Source organism: Pyrus communis, chromosome 10 (assembly GCF_041283825.1).
Source record: "Pyrus communis isolate YQ-2024b chromosome 10, ASM4128382v1, whole genome shotgun sequence".
NCBI classification, from domain to species: Eukaryota; Viridiplantae; Streptophyta; class Magnoliopsida; order Rosales; family Rosaceae; genus Pyrus; species Pyrus communis.
Window position 1 is genome coordinate 14,178,287 of NC_142574.1, and position 22,120 is coordinate 14,200,406.

The following is a 22,120-nucleotide window of genomic DNA, read 5'->3' on the forward strand; positions in this document are numbered from 1 at the left end:
GAGCTGCAAGAATCCAGTGGTCGAATTCAAAGTGACCGTCAAAGTGACCGTCAAAGGCTTGCTGCTTTTTTCCAGAGGCACCTTTTTCCTGGCTCATCTAGCGTTCCACCAAGTATTGAGGCCTCTTCTTTGATGCCTCCCGCTTCTGTAGTTTTCCCAAGTAGTGGGGCTTCACGTGAACAACCTTTATGAAAGCTCCATCTCTTTTTTTTTTTTTTTTTTTTTTTTTTTTTTGTACGCACTTGTAATTTCTCGGAGATCAATGAACATGCTTTACTTATTTAGTGTATTGTGCTAAATACAGATAAAACATATACATCACCAAGATGTGTTATTTCCTCTTTTTTTTTTTTTTTTTTTTTTTTTTTTTTTTTTTTTGATGATGTGACTGTACTTGAAGTTTTGAAGTTTCAAGTTGCCTACGTACCCTTGGTTGAGGAGGGATCAAGTCATGACGTAGTTCAAAATGAGTGATGATTTTTTTTTTTTTTTTTTTTTTTTGATGATTTTGCCGTACACAGTTTATGCTCTTGCGGGCCAGGAGCGTTTGGTGCCGTTTGCAGTTTCAGCTCGTGCAGGCAATGAGCGTTTTGGTGCCGTTTGCAGTTTCAGCTCGTGCAGGCAATGAGCGTTTTGGTGCCGTTTGCAGTTTCAGCTCGTGCAGGCAAGGAGCGTTTTGGTGCCGTTTGCAGTTTCAGCTCGTGCAGGCAAGGAGCGTTTGGTGTCACCTTTTAGGCTCGTGCGAACGAGGAGCTTGTGGTGTCGTTTGCAGTTTCAACTCGTGCAGACAAGGAGCTTTTGGTTGTCGCCTTTTAGGCTCGTGCGAACGAGGAGCATTGGTTGTCGCCTTTTATGCTCGTGCGAACGAGGAGCGTTGGTTGTCGCCTTTTATGCTCGTGCGAACGAGGAGCTTTTTTTTGAATTTGTCAAACGATCTTAGATAGGCATTCCTCACAATCTTCATAGGAAGGAGCCATGACCGAGTAATTGAAAAAGTCTTCTGGGAAGAGGTCGCACATTGTGATGGGGATGGACGATCTTTGTGTCGAAATTTCATCATCTCCAACACTTTCACATTGTTCTGGAGGTTGACAAGAGCTGTTTTGCCCCCTTTTCGACTGATAAACTTGTGGACAAGATGGTTGCTGCTTGTCCAATTTCTTCGAAGCGATCTTCGAACTGCATTCCTCACAATCTTCATAGCAAGGAGCCTTGATCGAGTAATTGAAGACGTCTTCGAGGAAGAAAAGATCCCGCATGAACGATCTTTGTGTTGTAATTTCATCATCCTCAACATTTTCATGTAGCTTTGAAGGTTGACAGTAGCTGCTTTGCTCCCTTTCCGATTGGTGCACTTGTGGAGAAGACATATGTTTCTCGTGCAGTTTCTTCGGAGTGACATGAGTCCATCCTTCAATTTCACTTGACTTGGAGCATGCCCCCAACAGTCGAGGTGAAGACTTTGAGTCGAAAGAGCCAGAAGTGACATCTTTCTTAGGGATTTCATCTTCAGTGCCGTTCTCTTGGGTTTGTTGGCATGAAGATTTGTCAGTGTGGACGATGATGCGCCTCTTTACCTTCAGTGGTCCTTTTGTGTCGACCTCCAGGATTGCTTGGCGCTTCATCCTTGAAGGAATCAAGCTTCGAACGTCGCCTTTTTCTGCTAACCCATCGAGCTTTTCTTCCTTTGGTGTTGTCTTCCTCTTTCCAAAAGGCTTCTCATTATCTTCAAATCTTTCCGAAGCTGATCGTCGCAGAGCAGAGATAGCTGTGTTGCTTTGTTTTTTAGGCTTTAACAACCTTTCAAAAACAGAGCTTTGGGATGTTGGCGCGTTAAGCCTCTTGAAGACGGAAGTTCGGTCTTGCCCACCAATACGATCAAGTGCCGAAATTCTGGGTTTTGAATGATTCAGCCTATCGAAGACTGACACTCGAATAGAAGGTTTAGGCTCCTCTTGATTTTGTTCAATGCTCACGCTGATGTGTTGAGCGCTAGCGTTTTTCGCTTTGCTTGAAATCTTCACGAGTGCATTTGGTGTGAAGCCAAGTCCAGCTTTGTTGTTGTCAACTCCGTAATCATGCTCCTTCAACTTCTTTTGAGTCTCGGTGAGGTCACGATCTTTGTCATTGACGGTGTTTGAAACCTTCTTTCCAAGATTTGAAGAGGAAGCAAAGTCATGCCTAGCCTTTGACATAAATTCGTAGGCATTTGGGTTAAAGCCTTCTTCGGTCTTCTTAGTTGGAAGAGAGCTTGGTTTCACTTTGACGCCATGCTGTGCCTCCAGACGGTTGATGAGTCCGGCGGTTTGCAAGTTTTTCTCCTCTGCAGTCTTTATCAGCCTTGCAACTGTTTCCTTCATCTGAACCAGCTGTTTTTCAATGGAGGTAGTGTCGATAGTCATGACTTGTTCTTTGTTTGAAGCCATGGACTGTGCTTGAATATCTTGAACGGAGACAGAGATGAGAGGTAGAGATTATCCCACCGGGCGTGCCAAATTTGTGAACACGAAAGATTCCTTGAAACAAGAAACCAGAATAACGTGTACAAAATAATATTTTTGTGTTTATTGATTTTGGGGTTACGATCTCTCTCAAATTTGGTCCTCTGATTCTATCTTCGTAGGGTGTAGGTTTGTGGATGAGTTGTTGATCCAAAGGGCCGTCGGGGCTTGATCTAAGGATGAACAGTTGATGAACGGATCTTCAAGGGGCGTTGGGCTTGATCTTGAAGAATGGGTGTATGGATTTCTTCAAGGGCTTTTGGGCTTGATCTTGAAGGTTGATGGATGAGCAGATCTTCAAGGGCTTTTGGGCTTAGTCTTGAAGAACGATTGGATGTGTGGATTTGTTTGTGCTGTTGATCCAAGGGGCCGTTAGGGCTTGATCTTAGGATGAACGATGAACACTTTCTTCAAGGGCCGTCGGGGCTTGATCTTGAATAATGGTTGTGTGGATTTCTTCAAGGGCTTTTGGGCTTGATCTTGAAGGTTGATGGATGAGCGGATCTTCAAGGGCTTTTGGGCTTAATCTTGAAGAACGATTGGATGTGTGGATTTGTTGAGGTTGTTGATCCAAAGGGCCGTTAGGGCTTGAGCTTAGGATGAACGGATGAACACTTTCTTCAAGGGCCGTCGGGGCTTGATCTTGAAAGAAGATTTAACGAAGAACGAAGAGAGCTTTCTTGATCCTTCGGGATTTGCTTGAAAGCTTTAGAGTTTCAAAGCTTCAAGGATTTGGGGAGTTCTCTTCCAATTTGGGAGTAGAGAAATGTATTTGTGAATTGGTTGATGCTTGATACCTTGATGGAGAAGCCTATTTATAGGCTTTGATCTTGAAGGAGGATTTGATGAAGAAACGAAGAGTGCTTTCTTGATCCTTCGGGATTTTCTTGAGAGCTTTAGGACTTTAAGGCTTCAAGGTTTTGGTGTGTAGAGAAATGTATTTGTGAATTGGTTTTGGTGTGTGTTGGCTTTTCTTGGGAATTTGGATGGTTGGAAGCTTTGGAGTTTCAAGGCTTCAAGGATTTGGGGAATTCTCTTCCAATTTGGGAGTAGAGAAATGTATTTGTGAATTGGTTGATGCTTGATACCTTGATGGAGAAGCCTATTTATAGGCTTTGAGAATGAATCACCACCACAAAATATTTTTTTCCTTTCCAAGCACCATTGCCTAATTTTCCCACTTAATGCAATATTGAAATTGAAGTGGTGTAACTTATGGCCTAATTTCCCACTTAATGCAATATTGAAATTGAAGTGGTGTAACTTATGGCCTAATTTCCCACTTAATACCATTTTAAACTTGAAGTGGTCTAACTTATGGCCTAATTTCCCACTTAACACCATTTTAAACTTGAAATGTGTATGCTTTGTCATTGCCCAAAATGAGAAGAACTTGCTTTGATCCGTAATGGATTGAAGTGTGCTTGCCTTGTCATTGCCCAACATGAGAAGAAAAACTTGTTTTGATCCTCAATGGATTGAAATGTACTTGCCTTGTCATTGCCCAAAATGAGAAGAAAAACTTGTTTAGTCCTTCAAGGGTATTTCTTCCTATTTTGTTGAGTCACACGCCATGTGTACAATTTGTACAACACGTGGCGTATGCCATGTATGCCTTGACACGTCAAAACTTTAATGCATTGGTGAGCATTTGTTTTACTGAAATTTCGATGTCTACACTAATCTTTGTAGGAACCATATTGTCGTCGTGATATATTGATCAATCGAGAAGTTTCCCTACCTCTACATCGCACAAAACGTCTTCTCGACATGTTCGAACCAAGCTTCAGCTAGTTCATGATCTCCATGTCATAGAAGTATTCTCGCTTAAAGACCAGTGGTGATATCCAAAGCATTCTTCCGAGAATGGTAGAAAGTCGTTTGGACGGCCTCAGCGATAGCTGCTCCGAGATGCCCAAATCAGGAAAAGCTAGCATGGTACATCCTCGGCAAGGTGGCATAGTTCTACATTTGACACCAAGAATGACTATCGCATAATATCACGTGTGTGATGATTGCAAGACTGCCTAAACCTATGCTTTGATACCAAACTAACACACTCCGACTCGGAAAGTCCACCTGAACATCCAACTCAATGTGTGTTAGTCAACACTTGAAAAGTAATGAAGGCATAAGTGAATGTGATATGAAAAAGTGCGAATAAATTAAAACCTAAAGGTCTAGAATTAATTTAACTAATAATGAGTCGGCAATAGTGGGAGGAACCATTATTATACATGTGATGTCAAAGCATAAGTAGTCAAACAGTAAAGTGAAGAATGTTTGTACATGAAGAAAACACTTCCTACGTTAACATCAGTGAATGTCAGCGTTGCCAATAATCTTCGTCGCCACAAGAGTACCATCACTAAGTTGTGGAGGGGCGAAAACAAAGGTGAGTGGACCAAAAAGTGAAGTTTGGTAAAAATCGTTGTTTTCGTAAAAGTTGTAACCCTTCGTTGAAAAACAAGTATAGTTTCCCAAACTAACTTATTATTCAAAAGTATATTGTATAGTACCCAATAGATGTAGTAATAAAAGAATACGGGTACAAAACATTAAAAGCAATAGTCATAACAGATTATCATTGCACATCAGGTCATGTAAGCACACAAATCATCCAAAAAGTTACTACACAAATAGGCTGGGTGTATAATTTACATTCTAATACTATAATCACGTGAAGCTGGCACTAAACGCTCACATACAAGTCTTAGTTGCCTAATGCAAAACTAGAGGCAGGCTAGCACCTACTCTAGATCCAAAGTGAATGTAAACGGTGCATGTGAACATACACATAAAGCTAGTCCTGGCCTACACAGTACAACTAAAAGTGACACCATGCATACATTTTAAAATGAGAAGATAAATGAGAAGTGTATACATGCCATAGTTTATACTCACAAAATAATAATAAAATAACCAAGTGTAGGTAATTATTATTTTCTAAGTTCAACATGACATGTCACACAAATAAACACAAGCACAAGTATAAAAACTAATATAATAATAATAAAAATACTTTTGAAGAAAAGATCCACTCCCAGTTATATTGTGGGGTCATAGTTGCCTTGCCTAGCTTATCCTTAGCATAAGTTTTTCTTAAATGAGAAATTATCGTACTGATTAATACTTTAATAGTAATGCAAAGAACCTAACTTTTTCCCTTTGTTTGCTTGTTTTGGGAATTAAAAGGGGTTGGAACGTGATTGGCATGATGTCACGTGACAAGACGTGTCACCATGCGGCGATCGAGGCCGCCACGCGCTGCTATGCGCAGGTCAAAGTCAGGCGAGTGTGCAAACATGCACCGGAGATGGAATATTTTGTCATTGGAGTGAATATTTCCTCATCGAGTAATATTTCACCGCCGGGCATAATATTCCATCACAATAACAATAACGTTAACTGTGACGTGAAGGGTTATAGTTAACGGAATTTACATTGGTTTGGCGGTATATGTTGACGTTGTTAACGTCATTAGGAACATTCCGTCAAGATTGATGAAATATTTTGCCTTCTTCTCTGGTGAGTCTAATTGTTGAGGCTGCTATGCACCGGAGGGAATCGCGCCAAATTTAAATTTTTTGCCTGGAAAAATCACAAAAGTATATCAGAGCCATTTTTCAACCAAAGTTCACATGAAATATAGGGTTGTGATTTTCACACACTCTTAACTACTTTTCCCACACCCTTCCATATTTTTTAATACTTAATTGGTATCCTATTATTTAATCTTCCATATATGCCCCTCTCTATTTAATCTTTCATTAATTACCATCAAAAAGTAGGAAGGGTATACATGGAAAATGGTCGAAAAACCATTGCCTGATTGGTTTCCTTCTCATCTGCCACATATTCAAGCATTCAAACTTCAAAGCTCGTATCTGAGTCTGGGGATGGTAAGGAGTTTGTTGGGGTTGGTAATCTCGTTCAGTTCGACCCCCATTGCCTTGGATATATTAATTTGGGTGCGTTAGGCTAATCTTTTTTTTTATTATTTTTTTTTATTTTTTTGTTTTGTTTTGTTTTTTTTTTATTTTTTTGATTTTTTTTTTATTTTTACATCTCTTCGATTTATTTTAAACTTAATGTTCTCTGATTGTTGAATGTTAATGCATAATGAAAATTTATAATAAACTTTATTGCACATGTGATATAATCTTATTAGGTGTTGGGTCCTACCTATGTTTTAGGAGGCGACCTATAAGTTCTAGGGAGAAGATATAGTACATAAGTCAAAGTGGAATAAATTTTTGAGTTTAGGGAGTAAACGGTAAAACGATGACTTTTGAGTTACAGGGGACAAAATGAGATCAAACTAGAGTTCCAAGGAGCGTAGCAAAAAATAAGCCTTTTTCTTTTATCAAAGTCACTTTTAGTTTGCTCGTCCAACAATCCCTTTAGAGCAACTCCATTGTTGCTTACTGCCTAGGGGGATAAGGCAACCCAATCCACTCCCCCTCCCCAAAACACTCTAGCCCCTTCGAGCAATTGGGTTCAAGGAGAGCCCGATGGAGAAGTTGGGCAATAATCACCTTGCCTAGCGTCCTGTCTGTGTGACGCAACACTGACGTCATCATGATGTCAGCCATAATTTAAATTATTAAAAAATTATTAAAAAACAATAAAAATTATTAAAAATTATTAAAAATTATAATTTTTTTTCTATAAACACCTAAATGTGTTCTTCCACTTTACACTACATTTCAATATATTCAAATATTTAAACCAATATTTTATTATTATCTGAAATTAAAAATAAAGTTATCTTTTATTATTTTATAAAGCAAAAAATGCTAATATTTTAATACGAATTGCTTGGACTATTCAGTTTAGGACTGGAGATGCACTTGAACAATTATTATTCATTACAAACAATTACTATTTATTTAAGGAGATTGAGTTGCCTATTGCTCCGAGAATCTTAGTACAGAGAAATTACAATCCAACCTCACAATTCAAAATGCAGGTCCGGCCCAATGCGAGAATTGATCGAAACTTGGGTCGTAAGCGCAAAGGAAACTGAAGTAGTCGTTGTTTCTACGTTCGCTTCCTGCCATCTGAAAATTCTGAACTCTTTCGAAGAGAAGTGGGAGAGAGAGAGAGCTGGTGGTAAGTACAGAGATTTTGTAGATCCGCAAAGAGGTGCATAGAATTCCAAGCGAAGAAGCACAGAGGAATCAGGAGAGAGAGATAGGAGAGAGAGAGAGAGAGAGAGAGAGAGGAAGATGTTGCCGACAACGTCGAGAGGGCGGTCGTCGTCCTCTTCATCTCGGACGAACCCCATGCCCATTCAGTACCTTCGGCGAATAATCAAGGTGCTTTCTTCGTCTCTAATTGTCTGGGCTTATACTTTTAGATCTGATCTGCGTACTAATTTGCTGCTTAAGCATTTCATAATTTGTGGGTTGGATCTAATTCGACGAATAATGTTGTAAAAACTCTGAATTCTGGAAGAATTAGTGCCTTTGATTGCTCTGGAATCTGGATGTGCAGCCGAATTTTGGGTTCTTTTTCGGTTTTCAAGTGGGTTCGGGGTTGTTGGTTGCTTAGAGGTTGTTAGGTAGGTGCTTTTATGGATTTAATCCTCATTTGTAATCAATTGTTTGAGCGGCTGGTAAGGTTTGTCGACATCGGTCTTGGAAGACTTTGAGAGTTCTTTGTTCAGTTGAATGTGGAGAACATCACATTTTTAGATGGGGAAGGTATTTTAGGGAAATGTGGTGCATTTGAGCTAGTTTCACGTGGAGAAGTTGCCCTAGGTTAAAACAGTGTGACTTTGGTATTCTTTTTTAAAAGAGATATCGGAGTGAAGTCGGTGTGATGCTTCGGTTCTGAAACATACAAAATGGCAAAACTAAAGTTTACACTGATGTTGCGAAATGGCTTAAGAAAGTAAGAGAACAGAGGAACTTTCCACCATGATGGGTTCAGAGCAACAATATAGAGATCCAGTAACTTAGCATTTTGGATAAAGCGGCTGATAGACCAAATAAATGATTTTATATGTTATTACTGGGAGGGGGTTGGAGATCGCGTCTATATATCTAATTCAATCATACTTTGAGCCTTTCATTTGATGTAACCCACACAACTTGATGTAAGTTTTTAGTCTCATTTGGAATCCTGGTTTTACAGTGCCTGCACATTAATTGAGACCCTGCTACATGTATATTAGTCTGCATTTTGTTAGGGCATCCAGATCTGCTAAATAAAGGCTGTGTACTGTGCAAATTACAAACTAAATATCAATATTGGCAACCAAGAAGTTTTCTTGGATGTGAAGCAAATTGAACATGAGTCGATGTATAATCATGTTATTTGGAATTCTAGTCCTATCTATTGCATAACCAGGTGTTGGGTATAGGTCTGAAATCTGGAGTTTTTTTCAGCACGTCTATGTCTGTTTTGTTGTCTCTTTGAAATCTCATTTAACTTTGGTTCTGGAAGCTAGAACATTTTCATCAGTAACAAGTTAGTATGCTACATCCAGTTTGTTATAATTTTGATTTTGTAGGCATGTACCAATGATGTTTCTTTTGATTTTTGTTGGTTTTTTAGTGGCAACAAATGGATGTTGAATATACTTTTTGGCAAATGCTTCACCTATGCACCTCACCGAAAGTTGTGTAAGTATTCACCTTTCCAGATCATCAGTATCCTCATTACTGTTGTGTTTTGTTGCTCATGATTTCCTTAATAATGAGTTTTGTATCTTGCATGTGGAACTGTGCGACTGATGCAGCTATCAGCACACTAAATATCACAAGCGTAAGTCCCTTTTCCATGAAAAATAAGAAGCAGATAATTTCTTTCCTTTTCCTTTTCTTTTGGAAAATATTCATAAGGTTGGCTTCTCCAAATTTTTTGATTTATTTGTGTGCCTTTGAAGTGATTACATGTCAAAATTGTGAAATATTTCTGCTACATCTGACGCAATTGAAAATTGGTTTACTTTCCTTTTGGTCTCAGAAACTAAGAATCAATGGGCACGCGATGATCCTGCTTTTGTTGTAATCTGCAGCGTTCTACTTGCAGTTGCAACTCTGGCTTATTGTGCTGCGTAAGTTTACTGTTCACTAATCCTACACTCTACATGTAATAGTTGCATTTTGGATTTAGTTGTTCATCTGAATTTGATATTGCTTTGCCTCAAAAGTTCTAGCCTAATTGCTGTTTATATTATTTATTTATTTATTTTTATAGCTTTAGACTGGTCTAAGAGTTCTGTGAGGAATCCTTTGCTGATTTATATATTATTTTTATTATTTCAGGTACGACCATAGTGCTGCACATGCTGTTTTTGTAGTTATTTCCGTTTTGCTTTTTCATTTTTTGTTCATCGGGATGCTTCTGGCTACATTTTGCTGGTAAGAACTAGTGCTCTCTAACACTAATGTGAACTCGTATTGTCCGATCCCTGAAATATGTTAGTTCTTAATTCTTATTCAGGCCCAATTGTTTCATGAAAAAATTTAAGGAACAGATAAGTTTTGTGGAACCAAATTTCTTGTGTTTTCTTACTCAATTTTTTAGATAAACAAAGCTATTTTCCATAGAAGTAGGAAAACATATTTGTTTGATATCACCTGTCGATGCCAAGCCACCTTGAGTTTCCTAGTCATTTAATCATTCAGTAAAAGGCTTCTATATAAGCTAATAGTGAGTATGAAATAATCTATCTAAAGACAAAGATCATGTTAGTTGCATGAACATATGAGAGTGAAATGTTTGATGATTTCATATGTTTTGGTGTAAACGTGAATCTGGGTCTTTTATAAATAGCTAGTTGCTGGTAACAACACGTTATTAATTTCTCAAAAGTCCAAGAAGGAAACTAATATTTGGAGAACTTTTAAATGTAAACATTTTAGTTCCGAGTCTCTTTTATAACTGTTTCAGTTCTCTGTCTCCTTATGTATAGAGTTCTCAATCTTCATTCATACTTAACACCTCAGTGTGAAGTATTGCTCGTCTAATGGCAAAGTCCACTTCTCAATGTTCATGCAGGTTTTTGACTAATTCTTACCTCCGTGAAGAGGCTCCGAATAGCCATGTTGTTGAGCAGCGTGTTGAATGGCGAGTCCATTATCCTTTATTTCCACTTTATTGGCAATATGATTGTTACTGAACAATTCAACTTAGTCTTTCTCCTGATCCTATATCATCAGCATGTACGTTCATGTGCATGTTATGTATGTGAATATGATTTTAGATTGATTGAATCTCCCAGAACTAGTAATTTAAATTATATAAGTGTATTTCTAACTTTTATTTCGATTCTTGTTTGATTACCTTCTGATCAATTATTTTGTTGTGATTTTGGTCAATTGAAGGCTGTACGCGTTTGATGTGCACTGCAACTCTTTCTTCCCGATGTTTGTTCTGCTTTATGGTAGTTAATACAAAAATATGTTTTCCTTATCATATTTTTATTCTCAAATGTGTGAACTAATGCTTTTGGTGTCTTGGTTCTGCAGTGATCCATTATTTTCTATCACCAATTTTGGTAGCTCATGGCTTCCTTCCTGTATTGCTATCAAATTTGATATTCATGGTGGCCACGTCATACTATCATTATCTCAACTTTTTAGGTTATGATGGTAAGCTAATGATTCTGTTCTGTGCTTGAAAATTTTCATTGAAATGTTTAGGTTCATTCGGTGTTTTGGATGTGGATACAAAGTAATGTTGCTTAAAGGCCAAGATTAATGAATTCAATCATATTTCTAAGGGAAATGTGCAATTGATTTGTCAAACAAAGACTAGTGAGTAGTAACCGTCTAAACGGTTCACCTATGCATTAATATGTAGAGCTTTCCACCACTTGCGGTGGAGATGAGAGGTGGCCAGCATTATAGATTTTTACATTTCAATTCTAGCATTCTCCTCTATAGTCAGTAATATTGAATTCTCTTCAAGTTCTGTTTTTCTTTTTGGAGTTCTCTTCCAATTAAGTTGGCTCATCAGCTTGTAATGTAACACAATGACTTTAGATTCGAATGCAACTTGTTGAGTTTTTTTCATTTCCATATACGAGAAGAACTCTATGAAACATACTTGTCAATGATATACTTCTTTGTTAGGAACTTGAGTTAGTTTGCCTTCGTGCGTCATACTGATTGCATGCCCTATGTTTTGCAGTACTGCCCTTTCTGGAGAGGACCACTTTCTTCTTATATCCAATCGGTGTTGTCATTGTCCTCTCTCCGATCTGTAAGTGTTGCATGAACTCTCTCTTTTGAGTTTGCTTTCCCATACACCTAGTGTCAAAATTGTTTGTTTCCCGTCTGCAGTGATTTTGAGTGGCTTCAGTCCTTCAAGATACTTTATGAACATGTACTTTAGTCAACGAGTATGGATTTAATTGAGGCAAACATTTAAGACAGCACATGTCATGCTTGGGTTACTAATTGAGAGGCCACAACTCGAGAAGGCATCAGTGGATTATTGAATGCTTATGCATGATATGATTATCAGCAGCAGGTCACATAGGAAAAAGCTTGTGTGGCTTCCCTTGTAGTCATTTTACCACTGTGAACGAAGATTGGACCAACAAAGATAGGGCATCAAGTGTGTTTTTTAGAGGTGAACATTGATCCCAGAGATGTATCGAATGCTACGATTTGTCTGCAAATCTATGCTTTTCATTTACATAAATTTTTGAAAAATTATAGTCGACTTGTTTTGAAGATTCTGTTCCCGTTGTACCAAAAAATGTTTTGGAGTCAATTGAATAGAATAGGTACGGTGAATTAGCAACTGAAGAGAGTTGAGCCATTTATTCCTTAATTATTTTTTGTTCTGCATACACTATAAAACAGATTCCTCAATAAACATGGACAGTGTTTCTTCATTTTATTGTTCGAAGCTTGCTACCGGCCACATCAACGACGAACCTGTACCTAACGTTGTTTTTCTCCAACCTCTCGAAAGCTGTGTTGATGTAGTCCATCTTAACCACTTGGATCATGGTTGTCAATCCTTTCTCTTCGCAGAACTGAAGCTCCCTGCGCATAATTGCACAGCACAGAGGTTATAACAATACATCAGTTACTAGTCTCGACTTGAAACCTAAAATCTAAACTCGTAAGATAATTATACACCTTAAAAATAAGCAACCCTACTGAGAGGGATTAAAGAGACGCTTTTCGCACACATTTTAATAAGGGCGTCCCATAAATAAGAGTGATGCACAAAGTGAAAAAAGGTGTGCAAATATCATTTCCCAACCGAAAATTTGATTAAACCGCTGCTGGTCGAAGGCGGTGACAGAAGATCGAACTCACCAAGCATGACCACTGGGGAGACGAATCGTAATGGGGCGTTAATAGCACCCATCAAGCTTCAACAAAGAGATGTACGGCTCGAGTGGGTGGCCAACAGGCACTGTGTCAATGATGTAAACCAAGGAGTCAGCGGCCTCCTGCATTTTTGTGGCATCTGAGCTGATCAAGTCTCGTCGGCCCCAATATGCTCCAAAGCCTCCTCTCTCTTCTTTTCTGAAGAGCTTATCACAGTCGCATGGTGCCCCATGTCCTTGGGCTATCTTCACTCCCATATGTCCTACACCTCCAAGTCCCAGTATTCCTCCTTTTAATCCACCCACATTCACGCCCAAGTGCCTCAGCGGGCTGTACACCGTCACCCCCGCGCAAAGCAGCGGCGCCGCCTGTTCTGGCACCATGCCCTCGGGTATCTTCACCGCAAACCTTAACCAAAATAAATAAATAAATACAAATCAGCTAAGATAACAAGGACAGAGATTCAAACTTTGGAATCTCTTTCAAAGGAAGAGAATTACAATCAGACAAAAATTAGTTAACAAGGTAATATTTGTTTAAACGTGCAGATTCTGGTTAACGGTGTGACGTAAAATATATGGCGAGGGCAAGACAACGTTATTTTAATGGATAATGCTTGCATTACCCTTGAAGACCATCTTTAACTCTTAGGTTAAAATCTAAACTTTTTAACCTAAAAAATTTAGATTTTAACCCAGAATACAATTTTGATCATTTTTTTTATTACTGTTAGATTTGATTATATTAAATCTTAGTCGTTAAATTCAATAAATTTACAAATATATATATAAAAAATATATTTGAATCTACACTGTGGGATGAACCAACAATCCAATGATCCAACACCGTCGGATGTAAGAAAAACCTGTTTGGCTCATAATGGTGGCATGCACCTCCACGTGCATCGGCCTTGCGCTGTAAGGCCATCTCTAACTGAGGGCTGGCCAGATGGCTCATTTTAGCCCTCTGGCTCTCCAAGATATTAATACTTTAATGAACAGTACATGACCATATTTGCCTCATTCTCCAACCAAGGGCCAAAGGACCATAGGGCCAAACATAATTTATTATTTAAAAACTACAACTTAAATTCAAATCTAATGGCTAAGTGACGTCAGCTAGCCGTTGGATTTGAATTTTTTTTTTTTTTTTGCTATAAATAGGGTGGATATTGGGCTATAATTCACACAACATTGAATTCAATCTATTTCAATTCAATCTTTTTCAATTCAAGTTTGCAATGAATTCCAACTTTGGATCCTCTTCGGATTCCAACTGGGGGTCCTTATCCAATTCCAAATTGGAAGCAAAATGGGCGCAAATGAGACAAGAAGATGAAAAGTATGATGAAGAAGTTCAAGTAAGGCGCAACAAACAAAACAGAGCAGCAGCCATGGTGTGTCAGCCAACTGAGGAACAACCTCAATGGGGTGGCTCTGTTGCTAGTCCCTCTTACAAACCACGAAACAAAGTGATGGCGCATGCCAATCTGATGAACAACTACTTCAACCCCAACTTGATGTACACAAAAGAGAATTTCAGACATCGCTTCCGGATGAGGCGTCATGTCTTTGAGTGTTTACCTCGTGATGTCCAGCAGGTCAATCCATACTTTCAATAGAAGCGGGACAGAGTAGGCCACCCTGGTTTCTCACCTCATTAGAAGGTTACTGTTGCACTCCGAATGATGGCCTATGGCTCCCCAGCTGATTCGATGGATGAAACCCATGATATGTCTGAGTCTACATGCCTTCATACTCGTGAATAATTCTGTGACACAATTGTTCAGGTTTACAAAGACGAGTACCTCTGCGAGCCAAATCAAGAAGATCTGAATCGGCTTCTTCGCAAAGCTAAAGACCGTAGGTTTCCAGGCATGATAGGGTTATTAGACTGCATGCATTGGGATTGGAAGAACTGTCTCACCGAATGGCAAGGAGGCCTTAGCAGAAGGTTGAGAAAGCCAACTGTTGTGTTAGACGCGGTTGCCTCATATGACACATGGATCTAGCATGCTTTCTTTGGAGTCCCTGGATCCCAAAATGACATTACAGTTCTTGGGTGTTCACCCCTTTTCAATAACTCGATGGAAGGTAAAGCACCTCAACTTGACTACTACATCAATAGCCGTCAATATAATATGGGGTATTACTTGGTAGATGACATCTACCCAAAGTGGGTGACACTTGTCCAAGCAATTCCAAACCCTAAGAATGACGCAGAAAAGTTGTTTACCTTACACCAAGAGGCATACCGAAAAGATGTTGAGAGAGCTTTCGGTATTTTACAAGCATGGTTGAAGATCATCAACGAACCGGTAAGAGGGTGGAGTCAAGAAAATTTGGACTCCATCATGATGTCTTGCATCATATTACACAATATGATAGTGGAGGATGAGCGAGATGGGTATACTGATGGAGAGTCCGATGATGACCAAGAAGATCCATATAGGTCAAGAATGGCTCGTGCAAAAATATATGATGGGCTTAATTTGCCTTTCAATCCAAGAACTGGTAGTTTCTCTATAAATGAGTACATGAGGCACTATAGAATGATACGTTCTCATGCCACAAATAAGTACCTACAACAGGATCTTGTTGCACATCTTTGGTCCAAAAGAAGCATGGAGTAGGCATTTAAGTTTTATGTTAAATGTTTTTTTTATGTTGTATAATTTGTATGTTGGTTAGTGTTATTTAATGTTGTTTCATATTATTTAATGTTGTTTTATGTTACTTAATTTAATTTAATGTTGTATAATGGCTTAGGAAGTTATAAGAAAAAAAATTAATTTAAAAAAAATATGAAACAAATTTTGTGAAATAGAAGTTATAGGAGACAAATTTTGTAAAATAAAAGTTATAGGAAAAAATGGAATTTAAAAAAAATATGAAACAAATTTTGTAAAATAAAAGTTATAGGAAAAAAATAGAATTTAAAAAAAAATATATATGAAAAATAGAAGTTATAGGAAAATTTTTGTAAATAAAAAATAATAATAAAACTGTAAAAAAAAAAAAAAAAAATTCAAATGCAACGGCTAGCTGATGTCAACTAGCCGTTGCATTTGATGCTTAATCAGCTAGCCGTTGCATTTGAAGCTTAAGCATTCTTGTCGGTTATAACCGACATGATTAATGTTTTTTTTTGGCCAGCCTCGCCCTGGCTGCATGCAGCTAGCCTTCCAACCCTTTGGCATTTTCAGATTCCGTGGGGCCCTCTTAGATTCCAAGAGCCCTCTGGCCTAGCCCTTGGTTGGAGACAGTTTTTGGGCTATTTTCAGCCCTCTAGACCCTTCGGTTGGTAATGGCCTAAGCGCCTCACACGTTGGTGGCATTGGGCGTGTTTGCGCTATGTGTGTGTTTGTGTAGGGCGTGTCCATACACACAAGTGAGCCAGGCCAACTAACCTAGTGTTGAATCCTGGCCCGAATATTCTCCAAAATTGAGTTTTGGGTTAAAACTCATTTTTTGGCCTAAGACTTGAAGCAACTTGAGTTGAGTTTAAAATCTAAAATTTGAATTTTATCCAACGGTTGGAGTAGGTCGAATAAGCTCATTTGTCCACTTAGTTATAATGAATCTCTAGAAAAAAAAAAAAAAGAAAAAAAAAAAGAAGAAGAATCAGATATGGGTAGTAATCTAAATGAATGAAATAAATCAATGGTTCATCATGAATATATTTCTTAGCACCTACATCTTTGATTTATTTGATATGTTGAATGATTAAGCAATATTAGATTTGAATGATTTTTCCTAGAGATGATCTTCAAATGAAGATTAAGAGATTAAACGGTTATGATTATAAATTTCTATGGTGAATATACATTATTTGTAAGTGAGGATAAGCTGATCCCATAAAATTAAGGGAGAATGCATGTATTACTTTTGGTCAACCACCATGGCACCGGAAAAGCCGCCTTGGGTAGGTTTGCCATAGGTGTAAACGTCAGCGTACGTCCAGATTTTCTTGTTGCAGTATTGCTCATTATCTGTGTTGCAAGGGTTGCAGTTTCTGCAGCAACCAACGAGACCAACTCCTACCACATCTCCTACTCTGAACTTGGTCACATCTGATCCAGCCTCCACCACCTTACCAACCACTTCATGCCTGTTCACGAGCAACACATTATAATTACTAAAATCATCAGTCGCACGTGTAGGCGAGCTGATTTTGACCATTCTTCATGCATGACTGTGGACCTCACAAAATAGGAATGGCCAGAATCGATCGTGTGGGGCTGATTTTAGCATTTCTCATGATAGAAACATATAGAAAAGGAAGAATGATTTATCATACCCAGGAACCGGGGGATAGTGTGACATGCCAAGTTGATTTTTTGCCTGGTGCGTATCAGTGTGGCAAACCCCACAGAATAGGACTTTGATGTAAACATCTTCTGGGCCTTGTTTCTGCATATGGTTTTAATAAAAAAGATTCAGCTACCACATAAAATAGATCACTACTACTCACTATCTTTATTTACCAAATTTAGTAGATAAACGAACATGTCGTAATACTTCAGTTCCAAATACGAGAGAGAACTGAGAAAATCATTTAGTAAACAAATTTAGCGAACATGTAGGTCGATCCCACAAGGATTGCTTTAACACAAATTTAACCGATTAATCACGCTAAAATTAATTAAACAAACAAATGACAGATTGAATTGAATAATTGATTAAGACTAAAATTAACAAGAAAATAAAAGACAATTAATTAAAACAAACACACGACACAAGAAGAAATTAAGAAACAATGGAAGTCTAAGGTTATGAATCCACCAACAACAATCCTATTTACTTTTCCTAGAGCCAACTACTATCTAATTACCATGCCAATGTTAAAGTTTGTTCTTTCTAAGGTATGAATTAATCCGTGGTCGGCATCAACTCTTGTATCTCTACATGATAGTTATATCCTATTGGTTAGACATACAATTAAACACATAAAAACCCATTAAGTGTAGAAGAATCATGTCAACCAAGTAGGACTAGCTTGATATTGGTCATCCTCACTAGTTTGTCTACTCTTCTTAATCTTAGTTCTAATAAACCTAATTGATTGGTCATCCTTACAGATTTATCTAAATATCTAGATGCAAAATTGCTAAAGGTGATCAGTCATTATAAACTCGAATCTAGAATAAATTACTCACAAAGATTAAGAATATAACATGACATATAATCGGATAATAATTAACAAAGTACTTCGCAAATATTCATGCCATGACTTCATCATAAACCATAGAAAATAACTTAGTTACACATATAAATAAAAATAAAAGAAAGATAGAACCCGAAATCCATGACAAAGCACGTCCCTAAGCTCTTCTTCACAAATTATGGAGATGGTGAATGGTGTATGGTGTGGTGGTATGGGTTATGCGGGGGTTGATGTTAGGGACCTTATTTATACTAGAAAAACCCTAAAAGGTCTGGGAGAAACTCTCCTAAAACAAAACAAACTCCTAAACAATTAATGACACAAACTAGGAAAGAATCCTTCTTGGCTTGGGAAACACGTCATCTATCTTGCACGCTAGTTTTGGGGTCAATTTATCTTCTGGAAAATTCTATAAAAATACGGGAAACGTAGCTTTATCTCTTATCTTTCCAAGCATATATCGCACGCCACTAGGAAAAATCAGAAAGTCTTCAAATCTTCATTCTCCCATTCTCCTACAGCCGCGCAATTCTGACGGGAAAACAACTTCTGGGGGATTGATTTGTGAAACTGGAATGAATGGCTTAATGGAAAATTATGAAATTTGGACACAATGATCTTCAGCCTCTGAGCTTCCTTTTTCAATTGGCCTTGCATCAAAACTCCTCCGGAAAGTCGAATTATCATTAGAAACGTCCTAAGTGCGCATATTGGCTGAAACTGAGAAAAGGAAAGTAATAAGGCTCTTTTAAGACCAATTCCTTAACAAAACTTGGGGATAATTAATATGAAAATATGGTAAATAATGCACCTATCATATGTCATACAGAAAGGAAGGGACATAAGGTTTTATTACCTAAGAGTGCAGGTCTAGGGTGAGAGAATGCCAGATGCGTCTCTTGCAGCCCATGCTGTGGTTGTTCTCTCTACTTCTAGGTTGCCCATTTGAATTTGTTTGAGAGAGAGAGAGAGAGAGAGAGAGAGAGAGAGAGAGAGAGAGAGAGAGAGAGAGAGAGAGAGAGAGGATGGGTTGGTGAGTCTTTGAGAGAAGAGAGGCCAAGTTTTTGGGTATTAAAAGAAGTACAAAGTAAGGTATTAAATAAAGATGGAAAGCCAAAGTTCGGTTAAGAAGATGGACACCTATGCTTGTCTACTGAAATGATGAGAAGAAAAGTTGGTTTTCTTTGGTATGGGGACATTTTTGAGGTCTATACTTTTGACACGTGCATTGCATTCTCCACGCTTTCATCCAACTGGCAAATAGAAATAGTAACACCTAGATTTTGGTACAATTTTTCAAACAAAACCAAATATGAAATTATTTTTTGGGTCAAATTATGAAATTGAATAAATGGTGAACCATGTTATTAAATTATACACTCAAATTTTGATGACGTTAATTGAAAGGTTGAAAGATTCTTGATTTGTTCAATTTTTTACAAAGTTAATATTCATAAGGTGAACTGTAAAAGAAGATCATAGTTATGTTCATATGCAACATTGCACAATTAGAGGAGGAATTGAGATGGTAGAACGAGAAGGTCCGACTGAGAATGTTCGTAACATCACCCATGAATATGTCAACACCAACTGATAGGAGCATATTCATGCGATTTAATTAGCTTGTTCTCGTGCATTTATGTTGTGTTTCCTTAGTTATTTTAGTGTTTAAAGTCACTTTTGTGTATTTTCAGATTATAAGGCCAAAGTGTGCAAGAAGATGCAAATTGGAGCCTTTTGGAGCAAAAGAGGAATGAATGAGTTGAAGACTTGAAGAAACGATGAATTCCTACCAAAACGAGGATTCCTACTCAAACAAGGATTCCTACTTGAAGTAGGAAAGTTAACCCTAGGTTTCCCGTTTTGGTAACCTTTCCTAATCTTAAACGTCCGTATTTTCTAGCCACTTTGAAGGCCTTGTAGGCACTTTAGGACACAAAACCAAGGCCTTAGCCCAATTACACAACCTTGCCGTGCCCTTTCGCTCTCTTCCCTTCCCTTGCCGTGCAAGGGGGGGGCAATTTTGTCCTAGGTTGTGCAATTAAACCCTAACCCTTTACCCTAGCCGCACCTATTAATCAAATCCCTTTTAATTTCTGAGTTTTTTCCTAATTCTAGCAGCCTTTAAATTAATTTGAGTTAATAAAAATAACTTAGGGTTTTATTTTCTTAAACCCTATATAAACCCTCTCTTTAGCCGTACCCTAGGTTCTCTTTTTTTCACTTTTTCATTCATTCTATTATTTCCTTCTCAGCCGCAAGCCCCATCACCCAAAAACCTATCAGCCACACCTTTTCCCATCAATTCCAGCAACCTCCCTTCTCAGCCGCAGCCACTCCACCCTTCCCCACTTCATTCCACACCTCCATACACCATCCACACTCCTTGCCGTGCCTCCACACCACCCAAAATCCATTCTACATCATCAAAACAGCCCAGAAACCATCATCATCCAATCTGCCGCAAGCAAAGGAAAGGAGACAGTTTCGCACAATTGTTTGGCTCTTCATTCTGAGTTGTTGAACAATTTTAGGTGTATTCTATCTTAAATTTCAATGTTTAATTCATGTAATCTTTGTTTTGCTTTGAGAGTGATTGGCTAAATTCGTTTTGGCTAAGGGTGTATTCGAAACCATGATTATATATGTGAATTAAGTTGATTACTTCCAGTTATCGTTGCATAAGTCTTGAATACAATTTGCTTAATCGTTTGATTTAGAACTTATTCTTGTATGTTGATTGAGAGTGCACGCTTAATTTGCATGCTTGAATTTGGTGCTAGGATATAAGTTTGTTTTACCTAATCGTTATGAATTTATATTCACAAGTAGTGAAGGTCGCTAGTCACGATCATGTTAAGTAGATTCCTGGCAAGAGTATCATGCTTTTCATAGTTACAAATGCCTTGTCGATGCTTATGATTTCCAAAGAACGTAATGATTCTAACTTATGTCTTTATCATGCTGTTCATATAGAGAATTTGTTAGGAATAATTTGTTTGCGATGCATATTCATCCAATTCCATGATTCTAGGGAAATCTGAAGGTTAATTTAAGCGGACCTAATTAACTCGGAGTGTCGAGGTTCATAACTTATTGAATTGATAATTGAAAATTGATTTACGTTGCATATATTTCATGTGTGGAGAAGAACCCCTTAGCTATTCCATCATCCATTGATTCATCACAATTTTGTCTTACAATCTGTTTTCTTTACAATCTGCCCATTTAGTTTAAATTCGTCCAACCACAATCCCCCCATATTTTGTTGAGTCTTAGTCATTCAAATCTGTTTTATTTTGTGTTTTTAAGCAATTGGAGTCATAAACACTTTCAAATTCGTCCAAATCAAGTTCTAGTTTCTGTTTGAGTTAATTTGATTGTTTTAGGCAGTTTTGAGTGTTTCAAATCTGTTTTGAGTCATAGTAGTCTTGTTAAGAGTCTTTAAGTTTAGTTTTTGTGTTTTTAAGTCAATTCAAATTAGATTAGCACCCCTAGTTAATCCCCGGTTAGAACGATCCCTACTTACATCATTACTACAATTGTCACAAATAGGGTTTAATTTGTGTGTCAACATAATTTACACATCAAATTTTGGCGCCGTTGCCGGGGATTAGCAAAGTTGCTAATCCCTTGTCTTGAATCTTGTTTACATTGTTTATTTTCTGTTTTGTTTTTTTTTTAAGTTTCCACCGTGTGTGTGTTTTGCTTTTGTGCCGTGTATAGGCACCTTATTTCCTTACTTGTGCCGAGTCTACTAGGTTGATTGCTAACCTTGTTTGCTCTTGTGTGGAGGTACTAGTTTATGACCCGTAGCTCACAACCTGTTCGTGAGCATATCTCCGACTTTGACGGTGATTTCGAGAGGACTTTGAGAAGGAAAAAGACATTGCAAGCGTCTAATCCTCCTAGTCCCGAACCTGAATTAGAAAAGCAAGAAGTTGAGGTTGAAGAGGAGGCCACGACAAGGTTTGAAGAGGAAGTACCAACCATGGCAGTGGACAATCGAACCATCAAGGAGCTTTCTGCCTCGGGTTTGGCCAATGCAGCCCCTCTTTGCATCCAATACCCTAGGGCAGACCCTGAGAAGACCGATGAATTTGAGTTGAAGTCCAGTTTGCTACATCATATACCCAAGTTCCATGG

At 38.1% G+C, this 22,120-nt stretch overlaps 1 protein-coding gene and 1 pseudogene across 2 annotated transcripts; one reads left to right on the top strand and one right to left on the bottom strand.

The window, feature by feature from the left end:
• Positions 1-7,433: 7,433 nt before the first annotated feature.
• On the top strand, positions 7,434-12,360 carry LOC137728700 (uncharacterized). The gene is made up of 10 exons (XM_068467439.2): positions 7,434-7,822; positions 9,066-9,133; positions 9,250-9,275; positions 9,477-9,567; positions 9,779-9,874; positions 10,515-10,583; positions 10,841-10,899; positions 10,985-11,107; positions 11,649-11,720; positions 11,801-12,360. Exons 1-10 carry the CDS (start codon positions 7,733-7,735, stop codon positions 11,869-11,871), a joined length of 765 nt encoding a protein of 254 aa, XP_068323540.2. The 5' UTR covers positions 7,434-7,732; the 3' UTR covers positions 11,872-12,360.
• Positions 12,260-18,991, bottom strand: LOC137728162 (putative cinnamyl alcohol dehydrogenase 1; annotated as a pseudogene). The gene is made up of 6 exons (XR_015952743.1): positions 18,831-18,991; position 18,257; positions 17,108-17,220; positions 16,694-16,918; positions 12,738-13,216; positions 12,260-12,510 (listed from the first exon to the last, which is right to left on the bottom strand). The product of XR_015952743.1 is annotated as a putative cinnamyl alcohol dehydrogenase 1 (transcript).
• Positions 18,992-22,120: the final 3,129 nt, after the last annotated feature.

What these genes read in the sequence shown, in the direction of transcription:
- LOC137728700 (XM_068467439.2), top strand. Translation starts at nt 7,733, where the DNA reads ATGTTGCCGACAACGTCGAGAGGGCGGTCGTCGTCCTCTTCATCTCGG. An exon ending in TGCACCTCACCGAAAGTTGT is followed by an intron (nt 9,134 to 9,249) that starts GTAAGTATTCAC and finishes CGACTGATGCAG; the next exon opens with CTATCAGCACACTAAATATC. An exon ending in GTTGAGCAGCGTGTTGAATG is followed by an intron (nt 10,584 to 10,840) that starts GCGAGTCCATTA and finishes GGTCAATTGAAG; the next exon opens with GCTGTACGCGTTTGATGTGC.